At 36.6% G+C, this 13,875-nt stretch overlaps 4 protein-coding genes across 4 annotated transcripts, besides 1 other annotated feature; all 4 read left to right on the forward strand.

Moving 5' to 3' along the window:
* Positions 1-218: 218 nt before the first annotated feature.
* On the forward strand, positions 219-1,322 carry TVAGG3_0832040 (STKc MAPK15-like domain-containing protein; the record flags this gene model as incomplete). The annotated part of the gene is made up of 1 exon (XM_001323628.1): positions 219-1,322. The coding sequence occupies one exon, from the start codon at positions 219-221 to the stop codon at positions 1,320-1,322; it is 1,104 nt and encodes a 367-aa protein (XP_001323663.1).
* Positions 1,323-1,756: 434 nt separating this feature from the next.
* TVAGG3_0832050 (uncharacterized protein) lies at positions 1,757-2,480 on the forward strand (the record flags this gene model as incomplete). Its single annotated transcript, XM_001323629.1, has 1 exon — positions 1,757-2,212. The coding sequence occupies one exon, from the start codon at positions 1,757-1,759 to the stop codon at positions 2,210-2,212; it is 456 nt and encodes a 151-aa protein (XP_001323664.1).
* A 77-nt stretch (positions 2,481-2,557) lies between these two features.
* Positions 2,558-3,729, forward strand: TVAGG3_0832060 (disulfide-isomerase A6 family; the record flags this gene model as incomplete). Its single annotated transcript, XM_001323630.1, has 1 exon — positions 2,671-3,567. One exon carries the CDS (start codon positions 2,671-2,673, stop codon positions 3,565-3,567), a length of 897 nt encoding a protein of 298 aa, XP_001323665.1.
* Positions 3,730-4,005: 276 nt separating this feature from the next.
* TVAGG3_0832070 (pectin lyase-like family) lies at positions 4,006-5,177 on the forward strand (the record flags this gene model as incomplete). The annotated part of the gene is made up of 1 exon (XM_001323631.1): positions 4,107-5,177. The coding sequence occupies one exon, from the start codon at positions 4,107-4,109 to the stop codon at positions 5,175-5,177; it is 1,071 nt and encodes a 356-aa protein (XP_001323666.1).
* A 7,476-nt stretch (positions 5,178-12,653) lies between these two features.
* Positions 12,654-13,750: a mobile genetic element.
* Positions 13,751-13,875: the final 125 nt, after the last annotated feature.

Genomic DNA, 13,875 nt, shown 5'->3' on the forward strand with positions numbered 1-13,875 from the left:
TTCATTTTATTCAGCGAAATTAATTCTGATCAAGATTTGCTGATAAAATCATTTCAAAAGTTTCTGCAAAATTTTGAGAAGGGTAATCATCAAGTCTCTAAACCTTTTTTAGACGAAATTGATCAGAGCCAGATATAAATATAAAAACACGAATAACGTACATTCTTTTTTTTACTTTTATAATTTTTTCAATTTTTGTTTTTACGCATAGTTTTTAGATGGCTACAAACGAACAAGAAAATATATTAGCCATCGATCGTGCTATCCTTCGCAAATACGAGGTGATCAAAAAGATTGGCCAAGGCGCTTATGGCGTTGTCTGGCGCGTTTTAAACAAACAAACACAACAAGTTGTTGCCTTGAAGAAAGTATTTGGCGCATTTCAAAATGTCACAGATGCATTACGTACATATAGAGAAATCACATTCTTAAGACAGCTTCAAAATCATCCAGATATTGTTTCCTTATTAGCAGTTCATCGCGCAGAAAACGATCTTGATATATATTTAGTATTTGAATGTTTAGAAACAGATGTCAATGCCGTAATTCGAGCGAAAATCCTTTTGGATGTTCATCACAGGTACATTTTTTGGCAACTTTTATGTGCGCTGAAATACATTCACAGTGCAGGAATTATTCACAGAGATCTGAAACCTTCAAATCTTTTGATTAATAGCGACGCTTCAATAAAATTATGCGATTTCGGTCTCGCGAGATCAATAGATACAGACGATAATCCAACCGAATTAACAGATTACATTGCAACTAGATGGTACAGAGCCCCAGAAATTCTTTTTGGATCCTCTTCTTACTCATTTGGAGTTGATATGTGGGCTGCTGGTTGTATTCTGGCTGAACTAGTGAGTGGAAGGCCACTATTCCCAGGATCATCAGCAATGGACCAACTAGAAAGAATTATTAGCTATACAGGACCTTTATCACCTGCAGAAATCGAATCAATGGATTCTTCTTTTACACAAACAATGCTTTCGAATCTCTCATACTCTAGACCTAGATTCTCGCTCGAGGAGAAACTTGAAGGAGCTCCTCCAGACGCAATAGATTTAATTAAGAAATTAATTAGTTTTGATCCGAAAGAGAGACCAACGGCAGAAGAATGCCTCGAACATCCATACGTTGCTCAATTCCATTCAGCTCATAAAGAAATTTCAGCTCCAGAATACGTTAAAATGGCTTTGAGTGATTCTGAGAAACATTCCATTAGAGATTATAGAAATGCTATATATAGAGAAGCTGTTACTTCAACGGAATTAAAGAGAACTGGTCCTCAATTACAGAAATTATTAAATTCCGGTAACTAACCTTGTTATACTTAATAAATATGTTTTATTTTTGACTTTTATCACCATCAAATTACATTTCTACACTTAATTTCCTAAATATTGGATCAATTTTTTTTGTATGAACTGTTTCCATACTCAATATGAAGCACATAATTTCAATATATCATACATTTTTTGTTTCCTAAAACATTTCCAAAGTTATTGATAAAATTTTTTTTTTCTTAAATACTTAAAGTTACCTATCAAATTGATATATTTATCCAAATCTACTAATTTGTTTATATAGATCTAATACAATTCCATAAATTCAAAAATATGAAATCCATATTTAGGGAAATCTGACACAAATGTTCAATAAGCAGAGAGTACTATTGTTGTGTATTATTATATTCAGATTTAATAATATGATATTAAAGTGCACGTTTAAAAATTTTATATCAAATTCAAAAGAGATGAGCGCCAAAATCCCTCCAGCAAGACGATTTCCCAAAAGACTATCGCAACAAGAGTTAAAAGAGAAGACAACATATTACATGAATGAAAATGGAGCAGATAACCATTACAAAGCACAATATTATTTAGAAGCTGCCAAACTTGTCGTTGGAATGAAGGATCAAAAATACTTTACACTTCAACCAAATGTACATCATGCAGATTATAAAGATAAAGCATGGAATGTAGTTTATCAATTAATTATTAAATATCTTGAAGAAAATAATATGACATTAACAATAGATTCAATTAAAAAAGAGTGTGGAAACGCTGGCTTGCCTAAAGAGGATACTGATTTTAACAATCTGGATGAATACTTTGGATCTTTACTAGATTTAGCAGAAAATATTGCCTCTAAGCAATTTAAAGAATGTGTTGCTGAATGGAAGGCAGAAGATTCAAAAATAACTGAATAGTTATCTTAATTCTAATAATAAAATGTGTTATTTATTTGGAATGCATGATATTTACTCATATTTAAGCTACAGTATTTAATTGAAAGTTACTGTGTTGAGATAGCTTATCAAGTGCTTTCATATAGCGATCCAATACTTTTAAATTTCGATTATAAATCAGAAATTTCAAAGTATTTGGATGAATAATCTCCGTGAGAAAGTACTATACTCTACCATTTCAGAAGAACGAATGAATTTATTTATCCTATTCAATTTTTTGAATTGAAACAATTCGATGAAAATTTCCAAGAAAATATTGCTATTCATAACATTTCTAGTAAATCAAAAGTTTTACATTGAAAAGTGCTAAAATGTTTCCCTTGTTTTTCTCGTCGATTTCGACCACTGTTGTTGATTTAAATACCAAAAATTGGCATAGTTTAATAGAAAATCGCAACAAAACAACTGTTTGGATCGTTATGTTTAAATCTTCAACGTGTCCGGCATGCAAAAGTTCATATCCACAATTCGAGAAGGCAGCAAAGAACTGCGACGGAATGATACAGTTTGGAGTTGTTGATACAGCAACAAGCCATGAAATTTCCGAAAAATACCATATTCAATCAGTTCCTTCTTTTATCATCTTTTCGCCAGAAGGAGAAAAAGTTTATGACGGACCACGTAATGCACGAGGATTTACTAATTATCCAGCTAAATTCATACCAAACCATTCACAAATCGCAGATAAAAAATGGATTTCGCCAAAAAGAAACTCCGTTATACTAATTACGAACAAAAAGCAAGTACCACCAATGTGGGCAGCCATTAGTTGCTTCTTTATGAAAAATAAGAAAGGAATTCAAGTTGGACATATCTTTTCAAACGGGAAAGGGGAAATCTTTAACGTCACAGCGTATCCTACTATCATACTATTTAAAGGCACAAACTCTATTGTTTATACTGGAGAATCTGATTTCAGGTCGATTCAAAGGTTTATTATCCAATTCTTTGATGGAATAATCACGAGCAATGATGGTCTCATGAAAATGAATCAGATACAATATATTGATAGTTTGAGTCAGTTTAATCGTCTTTGCAAAAAGAAGAAAAACTGTATAGTCTCTATGACCGATACTACTTCCAAATACCAAGAGATTGCTAATAAATACAAGAATCAGCTTCTTGTTTTTGCAGTTGCTCCAGAAAACTCAGAAATCAAACTTTCAAAACAAGGATTTTACATATTCCACAGACAATCTAATATGGCAACATTTGTGAAGAATGTTGACCAACTTCCAAAATCTATTTCTAAAGTTTTAGACGGAACAATCAAATGGGATAAAATTGATATCAATATCAACAGAAAAGAACTATAAATCATAGTATGTTTTTATTTTATTGTAATAATCTTAAACAATTGTTTTGAAAATTTAATATTTTTTTTTCATTGACAATATCAATACAAAAAAATATTGGCCAGATATATTAATACATGCCTTTCCATAAAAAATTATTTCTAGAATGAACCTGAAGTTGTTGATTAGAGTTATAATAGGCACTTTCATATAACTTCAAACCCAATAAGGCTTTTATGCACTATTTCCAACATGGGTAATATTTCTTCCAAAATATACAACATTTGGCAATTGCAATATGCTTATTTTTATCCATTTTGAACTCGAAATCTTCAATGATTATAAAATTCATATAGATTTGCAAAAACTTTGTGGTACAATACTTTTCTCATGATGACACTATGCAATAGTTTTTGTTGAACAAAATCAGAAAAGGGAAGTAAAATTGAATGGGAAAGGGGAAGTAATTTTTTTTCTTCGATTAATTTCGATATAGATTGACTTTAAAAAGACATTCGGCTTGGATTAATTATTAAAATAAATATTATTATCATGATTGGATGCATGCAAATGATAATAAAGCAAGAAAATACAAAATTCAAAGTTTTATGCAACTTGAAAGAAGCTTCTCCGATTATTACGGAGAATCACAGTCTGAAGAAAAAACAAAGAATGAAACTATTTCAGCAAGTGGCAATTTTTACATTCATAATTCAATATTTTCTTTCCATCAAAAACGAGCAATTTATCTTAATTCCAATAGCAAAGTATTACTTGAAACATGCACATTTTACAACAACAGCTCAAAAGGTTATGTGGGTGGATCTTTCTATATCGAATATTCTGACTGTGTTTTAGTTCATATTTGTTGTTCACATTCTTCTTCAACTGATTGGGGATGCGCGTATTTCATAAACTATGCTAATTCTAAGAAAAGTTATGCTTTTGAATCATCAGTTTCATCATGCAGTGGAATAGGAATTGCATTTTATCATTATCAAGGATACATCCAAGTAAGTAATATGAATACATCGAATCACGAAATTACTTATGATGCTGCATATCTTATTCAATCTCCAACAGGAACAGGAATTCTTAATCTCACAACAGCATTCAATACATCATCTAAAGAAGAAGCAGGAATGATTGATAATTATGGAATATTTAAAATTACAAAATGCAATTATTTAAGTAATACATATACAGGAAATTCTATTGGAATAATAGCATGTGAGTCTTCGACTTGTACATTTTTAGATTGCAGTTTTATGAATAATAAAGGAAATAAATTATTTTCTGATCCAACAATTATTGATCATTGTTATTTTAAAGATAATGAATTAAGTGATGATCCAAACAATATTAATTCAGTTGATCCATTAGATTCATTTATTTCTCATTATACAACAGATAAATGTTTTGATACATATTATTTTTATTATAGAAATGATAATATCAATCTTCCAAATTTTGAAGTTAATGTAATCAGATCATACAAAAGATATGATCATGAAAATGAAAATGAAGAAGAAGGTAACGAAAATGAAATTAATAACATCCAAAACATTGCATTAAATGTTTATAAAACATCATTTGCTGAAGTATTAAACTTACCTTCATTATTTTCATAAAAAGATAAATAACAAATATTTTTATTTCTATTTCATGTTGAACAAAATCTAACTAGATCCCATCTTTCACTTATATATTGGACATAGAAATAATTATTGAACATTATTTCTCTATTTGGTTGTCTATTCTGTTTGAATGTCACTCTCTTTGTTTGTGTTATTATTAACTGAAATGATTGTCATATGAACAAAAATGGAATTGATTTGATTCAAAACATCCTTTCTTGATGTCAATGTGACAAAAAATGTTTTCATTGTTATGAATGAAAAAACAACTATTATGATCATTCAACAAAGAATCAATATCATTTTGATTATCATTTTCGTTTTCATTATTAGAATTGAAATTGTCACTCTCTTTGTTTGTGTTACTATTAATATCATTAGAATTATTATAACTATTACTTGTATCATCAGTCATTAGAATTATTATAACTATTACATTGCCAATGCATGTCTCCCGGAGTGGCATAATATTTTGCAATTAGAGTGTGATTGCAAAACTTTGACCGACAAGAGTGCATAACACACTCTTGTCGGTCGCAATGTGTCATTCTGGGAGACATTGCCAATGCATGTCTCCCAGATTGAGACAATATTCAGCAATCAGAATGACACATTGCGACCGACAAGAGTGCATAACACACTCTTGTCGGTCAAGTTTTGCAATCACACTCTGATTGCAAATATTATGCCACTCCGGGAGACATGCATTGGCAATGTCTCCCAGAATGACACATTGCGCGCGACAAGAGTGCATAACACACTCTTGTCGGTCAAAGTTTTGCAATCACACTCTGATTGCAAAATATTATGCCACTCCGGGAGACATGCATTGGCAATGTCTCCCAGAATGACACATTGCGACCGACAAGAGTGCATAACACACTCTGTCGTCAAAGTTTTGCAATCACACTCTGATTGCAAAATATTATGCCATTCCGGGAGACATGCATTGGCAATGTCTCCAGAATGACACATTGCGACCGACAAGAGTGCATAACACACTCTTGTCGGTCAAAGTTTTGCAATCACACTCTGATTGCAAAATATTATGCCATTCCGGGAGACATGCATTGGCAATGTCTCCCAGAATGACACATTGCGACCGACAAGAGTGCATAACACACTCTTGTCGGTCAAAGTTTTGCAATCACACTCTGATTGCAAAATATTATGCCATTCCGGGAGACATGCATTGGCAATGTCTCCCAGAATGACACATTGCGACCGACAAGAGTGCATAACACACTCTTGTCGGTCAAAGTTTTGCAATCACACTCTGATTGCAAAATATTATGCCATTCCGGGAGACATGCATTGGCAATGTCTCCCAGAATGACACATTGCGACCGACAAGAGTGCATAACACACTCTTGTCGCGTCAAAGTTTTGCAATCACACTCTGATTGCAAAATATTATGCCACTCCGGAGACATGCATTGGCAATGTCTCCCAGAATGACACATTGCGACCGACAAGAGTGCATAACACACTCTTGTCGGTCAAAGTTTTGCAATCACACTCTGATTGCAAAATATTATGCCACTCCGGGAGACATGCATTGGCAATGTCTCCCAGAATGACACATTGCGACCGACAAGAGTGCATAACACACTCTTGTCGGTCAAAGTTTTGCAATCACACTCTGATTGCAAAATATTATGCCATTCCGGGAGACATGCATTGGCAATGTCTCCCAGAATGACACATTGCGACCGACAAGAGTGCATAACACACTCTTGTCGGTCAAAGTTTTGCAATCACACTCTGATTGCAAAATATTATGCCATTCCGGGAGACATGCATTGGCAATGTCTCCCAGAATGACACATTGCGACCGACAAGAGTGCATAACACACTCTTGTCGGTCAAAGTTTTGCAATCACACTCTGATTGCAAAATATTATGCCACTCCGGGAGACATGCATTGGCAATGTCTCCCAGAATGACACATTGCGACCGACAAGAGTGCATAACACACTCTTGTCGGTCAAAGTTTTGCAATCACACTCTGATTGCAAAATATTATGCCATTCCGGGAGACATGCATTGGCAATGTCTCCCAGAATGACACATTGCGACCGACAAGAGTGCATAACACACTCTTGTCGGTCAAAGTTTTGCAATCACACTCTGATTGCAAAATATTATGCCATTCCGGGAGACATGCATTGGCAATGTCTCCCAGAATGACACATTGCGACCGACAAGAGTGCATAACACACTCTTGTCGGTCAAAGTTTTGCAATCACACTCTGATTGCAAAATATTATGCCATTCCGGGAGACATGCATTGGCAATGTCTCCCAGAATGACACATTGCGACCGACAAGAGTGCATAACACACTCTTGTCGGTCAAAGTTTTGCAATCACACTCTGATTGCAAAATATTATGCCATTCCGGGAGACATGCATTGGCAATGTCTCCCAGAATGACACATTGCGACCGACAAGAGTGCATAACACACTCTTGTCGGTCAAAGTTTTGCAATCACACTCTGATTGCAAAATATTATGCCATTCCGGGAGACATGCATTGGCAATGTCTCCCAGAATGACACATTGCGACCGACAAGAGTGCATAACACACTCTTGTCGGTCAAAGTTTTGCAATCACACTCTGATTGCAAAATATTATGCCACTCCGGGAGACATGCATTGGCAATGTCTCCCAGAATGACACATTGCGACCGACAAGAGTGCATAACACACTCTTGTCGGTCAAAGTTTTGCAATCACACTCTGATTGCAAAATATTATGCCATTCCGGGAGACATGCATTGGCAATGTCTCCCAGAATGACACATTGCGACCGACAAGAGTGCATAACACACTCTTGTCGGTCAAAGTTTTGCAATCACACTCTGATTGCAAAATATTATGCCATTCCGGGAGACATGCATTGGCAATGTCTCCCAGAATGACACATTGCGACCGACAAGAGTGCATAACACACTCTTGTCGGTCAAAGTTTTGCAATCACACTCTGATTGCAAAATATTATGCCATTCCGGGAGACATGCATTGGCAATGTCTCCCAGAATGACACATTGCGACCGACAAGAGTGCATAACACACTCTTGTCGGTCAAAGTTTTGCAATCACACTCTGATTGCAAAATATTATGCCACTCCGGGAGACATGCATTGGCAATGTCTCCCAGAATGACACATTGCGACCGACAAGAGTGCATAACACACTCTTGTCGGTCAAAGTTTTGCAATCACACTCTGATTGCAAAATATTATGCCACTCCGGGAGACATGCATTGGCAATGTCTCCCAGAATGACACATTGCGACCGACAAGAGTGCATAACACACTCTTGTCGGTCAAAGTTTTGCAATCACACTCTGATTGCAAAATATTATGCCATTCCGGGAGACATGCATTGGCAATGTCTCCCAGAATGACACATTGCGACCGACAAGAGTGCATAACACACTCTTGTCGGTCAAAGTTTTGCAATCACACTCTGATTGCAAAATATTATGCCACTCCGGGAGACATGCATTGGCAATGTCTCCCAGAATGACACATTGCGACCGACAAGAGTGCATAACACACTCTTGTCGGTCAAAGTTTTGCAATCACACTCTGATTGCAAAATATTATGCCATTCCGGGAGACATGCATTGGCAATGTCTCCCAGAATGACACATTGCGACCGACAAGAGTGCATAACACACTCTTGTCGGTCAAAGTTTTGCAATCACACTCTGATTGCAAAATATTATGCCACTCCGGGAGACATGCATTGGCAATGTCTCCCAGAATGACACATGCGACCGACAAGAGTGCATAACACACTCTTGTCGGTCAAAGTTTTGCAATCACACTCTGATTGCAAAATATTATGCCATTCCGGGAGACATGCATTGGCAATGTCTCCCAGAATGACACATTGCGACCGACAAGAGTGCATAACACACTCTTGTCGGTCAAAGTTTTGCAATCACACTCTGATTGCAAAATATTATGCCACTCCGGGAGACATGCATTGGCAATGTCTCCCAGAATGACACATTGCGACCGACAAGAGTGCATAACACACTCTTGTCGGTCAAAGTTTTGCAATCACACTCTGATTGCAAAATATTATGCCATTCCGGGAGACATGCATTGGCAATGTCTCCCAGAATGACACATTGCGACCGACAAGAGTGCATAACACACTCTTGTCGGTCAAAGTTTTGCAATCACACTCTGATTGCAAAATATTATGCCATTCGGGAGACATGCATTGGCAATGTCTCCCAGAATGATACATTGCGACCGACAAGAGTGCATAACACACTCTTGTCGGTCAAAGTTTTGCAATCACACTCTGATTGCAAAATATTATGCCATTCCGGGAGACATGCATTGGCAATGTCTCCCAGAATGACACATTGCGACCGACAAGAGTGCATAACACATCTTGTCGGTCAAAGTTTTGCAATCACACTCTGATTGCAAAATATTATGCCATTCCGGGAGACATGCATTGGCAATGTCTCCCAGAATGACACATTGCGACCGACAAGAGTGCATAACACACTCTTGTCGGTCAAAGTTTTGCAATCACACTCTGATTGCAAAATATTATGCCATTCCGGGAGACATGCATTGGCAATGTCTCCCAGAATGACACATTGCGACCGACAAGAGTGCATAACACACTCTTGTCGGTCAAAGTTTTGCAATCACACTCTGATTGCAAAATATTATGCCACTCCGGGAGACATGCATTGGCAATGTCTCCCAGAATGACACATTGCGACCGACAAGAGTGCATAACACACTCTTGTCGGTCAAAGTTTTGCAATCACACTCTGATTGCAAAATATTATGCCATTCCGGGAGACATGCATTGGCAATGTCTCCCAGAATGACACATTGCGACCGACAAGAGTGCATAACACACTCTTGTCGGTCAAAGTTTTGCAATCACACTCTGATTGCAAAATATTATGCCACTCCGGGAGACATGCATTGGCAATGTCTCCCAGAATGACACATTGCGACCGACAAGAGTGCATAACACACTCTTGTCGGTCAAAGTTTTGCAATCACACTCTGATTGCAAAATATTATGCCATTCCGGGAGACATGCATTGGCAATGTCTCCCAGAATGACACATTGCGACCGACAAGAGTGCATAACACACTCTTGTCGGTCAAAGTTTTGCAATCACACTCTGATTGCAAAATATTATGCCACTCCGGGAGACATGCATTGGCAATGTCTCCCAGAATGACACAATGCGACCGACAAGAGTGCATAACACACTCTTGTCGGTCAAAGTTTTGCAATCACACTCTGATTGCAAAATATTATGCCATTCCGGGAGACATGCATTGGCAATGTCTCCCAGAATGACACATTGCGACCGACAAGAGTGCATAACACACTCTTGTCGGTCAAAGTTTTGCAATCACACTCTGATTGCAAAATATTATGCCACTCCGGGAGACATGCATTGGCAATGTCTCCCAGAATGACACATTGCGACCGACAAGAGTGCATAACACACTCTTGTCGGTCAAAGTTTTGCAATCACACTCTGATTGCAAAATATTATGCCATTCCGGGAGACATGCATTGGCAATGTCTCCCAGAATGACACATTGCGACCGACAAGAGTGCATAACACACTCTTGTCGGTCAAAGTTTTGCAATCACACTCTGATTGCAAAATATTATGCCATTCCGGGAGACATGCATTGGCAATGTCTCCCAGAATGATACATTGCGACCGACAAGAGTGCATAACACACTCTTGTCGGTCAAAGTTTTGCAATCACACTCTGATTGCAAAATATTATGCCATTCCGGGAGACATGCATTGGCAATGTCTCCCAGAATGACACATTGCGACCGACAAGAGTGCATAACACACTCTTGTCGGTCAAAGTTTTGCAATCACACTCTGATTGCAAAATATTATGCCATTCCGGGAGACATGCATTGGCAATGTCTCCCAGAATGACACATTGCGACCGACAAGAGTGCATAACACACTCTTGTCGGTCAAAGTTTTGCAATCACACTCTGATTGAAAATATTATGCCATTCCGGGAGACATGCATTGGCAATGTCTCCCAGAATGACACATTGCGACCGACAAGAGTGCATAACACACTCTTGTCGGTCAAAGTTTTGCAATCACACTCTGATTGCAAAATATTATGCCATTCCGGGAGACATGCATTGGCAATGTCTCCCAGAATGACACATTGCGACCGACAAGAGTGCATAACACACTCTTGTCGGTCAAAGTTTTGCAATCACACTCTGATTGCAAAATATTATGCCACTCCGGGAGACATGCATTGGCAATGTCTCCCAGAATGACACATTGCGACCGACAAGAGTGCATAACACACTCTTGTCGGTCAAAGTTTTGCAATCACACTCTAATTGCAAAATATTATGCCACTCCGGGAGACATGCATTGGCAATGTCTCCCAGAATGATACATTGCGACCGACAAGAGTGCATAACACACTCTTGTCGGTCAAAGTTTTGCAATCACACTCTGATTGCAAAATATTATGCCATTCCGGGAGACATGCATTGGCAATGTCTCCCAGAATGACACATTGCGACCGACAAGAGTGCATAACACACTCTTGTCAGTCAAAGTTTTGCAATCACACTCTGATTGCAAAATATTATGCCATTCCGGGAGACATGCATTGGCAATGTCTCCCAGAATGACACATTGCGACCGACAAGAGTGCATAACACACTCTTGTCGGTCAAAGTTTTGCAATCACACTCTGATTGCAAAATATTATGCCATTCCGGGAGACATGCATTGGCAATGTCTCCCAGAATGACACATTGCGACCGACAAGAGTGCATAACACACTCTTGTCGGTCAAAGTTTTGCAATCACACTCTGATTGCAAAATATTATGCCATTCCGGGAGACATGCATTGGCAATGTCTCCCAGAATGACACATTGCGACCGACAAGAGTGCATAACACACTCTTGTCGGTCAAAGTTTTGCAATCACACTCTGATTGCAAAATATTATGCCATTCCGGGAGACATGCATTGGCAATGTCTCCCAGAATGACACATTGCGACCGACAAGAGTGCATAACACACTCTTGTCGGTCAAAGTTTTGCAATCACACTCTGATTGCAAAATATTATGCCATTCCGGGAGACATGCATTGGCAATGTCTCCCAGAATGACACATTGCGACCGACAAGAGTGCATAACACACTCTTGTCGGTCAAAGTTTTGCAATCACACTCTGATTGCAAAATATTATGCCATTCCGGGAGACATGCATTGGCAATGTCTCCCAGAATGACACATTGCGACCGACAAGAGTGCATAACACACTCTTGTCGGTCAAAGTTTCCAATTATAATTCTATTATAACTAAAATTTATAATTACCCGAAGACTCCATAATTAATTACTATATAAAATGACCAAAAATTTTATAAACTGTACCCAACATGCTTTAAGGGTCCACTGTAAGGCCAAATAAGGCCTATCGTCGTCCCAAAAATATTGCTCGAGATGGTGTTTTACTAAGGCCCAAACCTTAAAAAAACACAAAAAAAATTAACTTTACTCTTTTGAGATCCTTATCAGATATGCATCAATTTGATGCAGTATCGCAGTTCAAATCTGATTTTTTAATGTAGTTGTACTCTAACATCCTTTAAAAAATGCAAAATGATATTAATTAAGCTTTTCATTTCTGTATCATACACGAAACAAAATCGTTCATTATACTAAAATTTATCAAAGTTTGATTAATGAAAAAATAATATCTAAATTTTTACATTGAGTCGGCTATTGATATGGTTAATATTAAATCTTGTAAAAATTGGCATTATTCAGAATAATACCCACTAAAATACACAATTTTTTTTAAAAAAAATTTATCAATTGTTATGGTATATCTTTATGATAATGAATAAAATGCTTATTTTTCATAAGTAAATACATAATTTATGCTTAAACACAAAAAATAACACGAAAATTTTTGGCCAACATATCTAAACTAAGGATAATGGTTTGAATATATAAACAATAATACTTTGTCTAGAGAATTAAATTTGTGCTATCCAATTGTCAATTCTTTGAATTTTTTTTAAATGCAAGATGTCCCGGCATTAGCCTCAATAAATATATATATTATGCATCATAATATTAGTTTGTAATGGCATTAAAGCGAAATTCCTAATTTCTTCTCAATTAAATTCCTTGAAAAACATTGGAATTAATGATTGGAAATAGGTCAAAAAAATTCCTAATATAAAACTTATACTTAAGAGAAAATTAAAATTCGAAAATATCTATTTTTCAAAACACGCATCCAGAAGCGAAAAAATTCGAAAAAATCATGTTCTTATAAAACTCACTGATTTTGCAATTTTTATGAGATTTGAAGTGATAGAATATATTACCATCTTATTGAAACATATGCTTCATTGTTTTATTCACATAATATTAATCAGAACACTAGGAAAAGTGGATTTTCGAAAAATGACGATAACAATTATTTGCAAATCGCCTCTCAATTTTGAGAGACTTTCAATTTTTACAGTGGACCCTTAATAAACTTTTTTTCATTATATCTTTCTTTTATCATTCCTCTATCATCGTTACAGATCAATAAATAACGCATCTTCATTCTTAAATACTATTATAATTCATATACATTTTTGTTATATTTTCT

The sequence above is a fragment of the Trichomonas vaginalis genome, chromosome VI (assembly GCF_026262505.1).
Source record: "Trichomonas vaginalis G3 chromosome VI, whole genome shotgun sequence".
In the NCBI taxonomy this organism is placed as follows: domain Eukaryota; phylum Parabasalia; order Trichomonadida; family Trichomonadidae; genus Trichomonas; species Trichomonas vaginalis.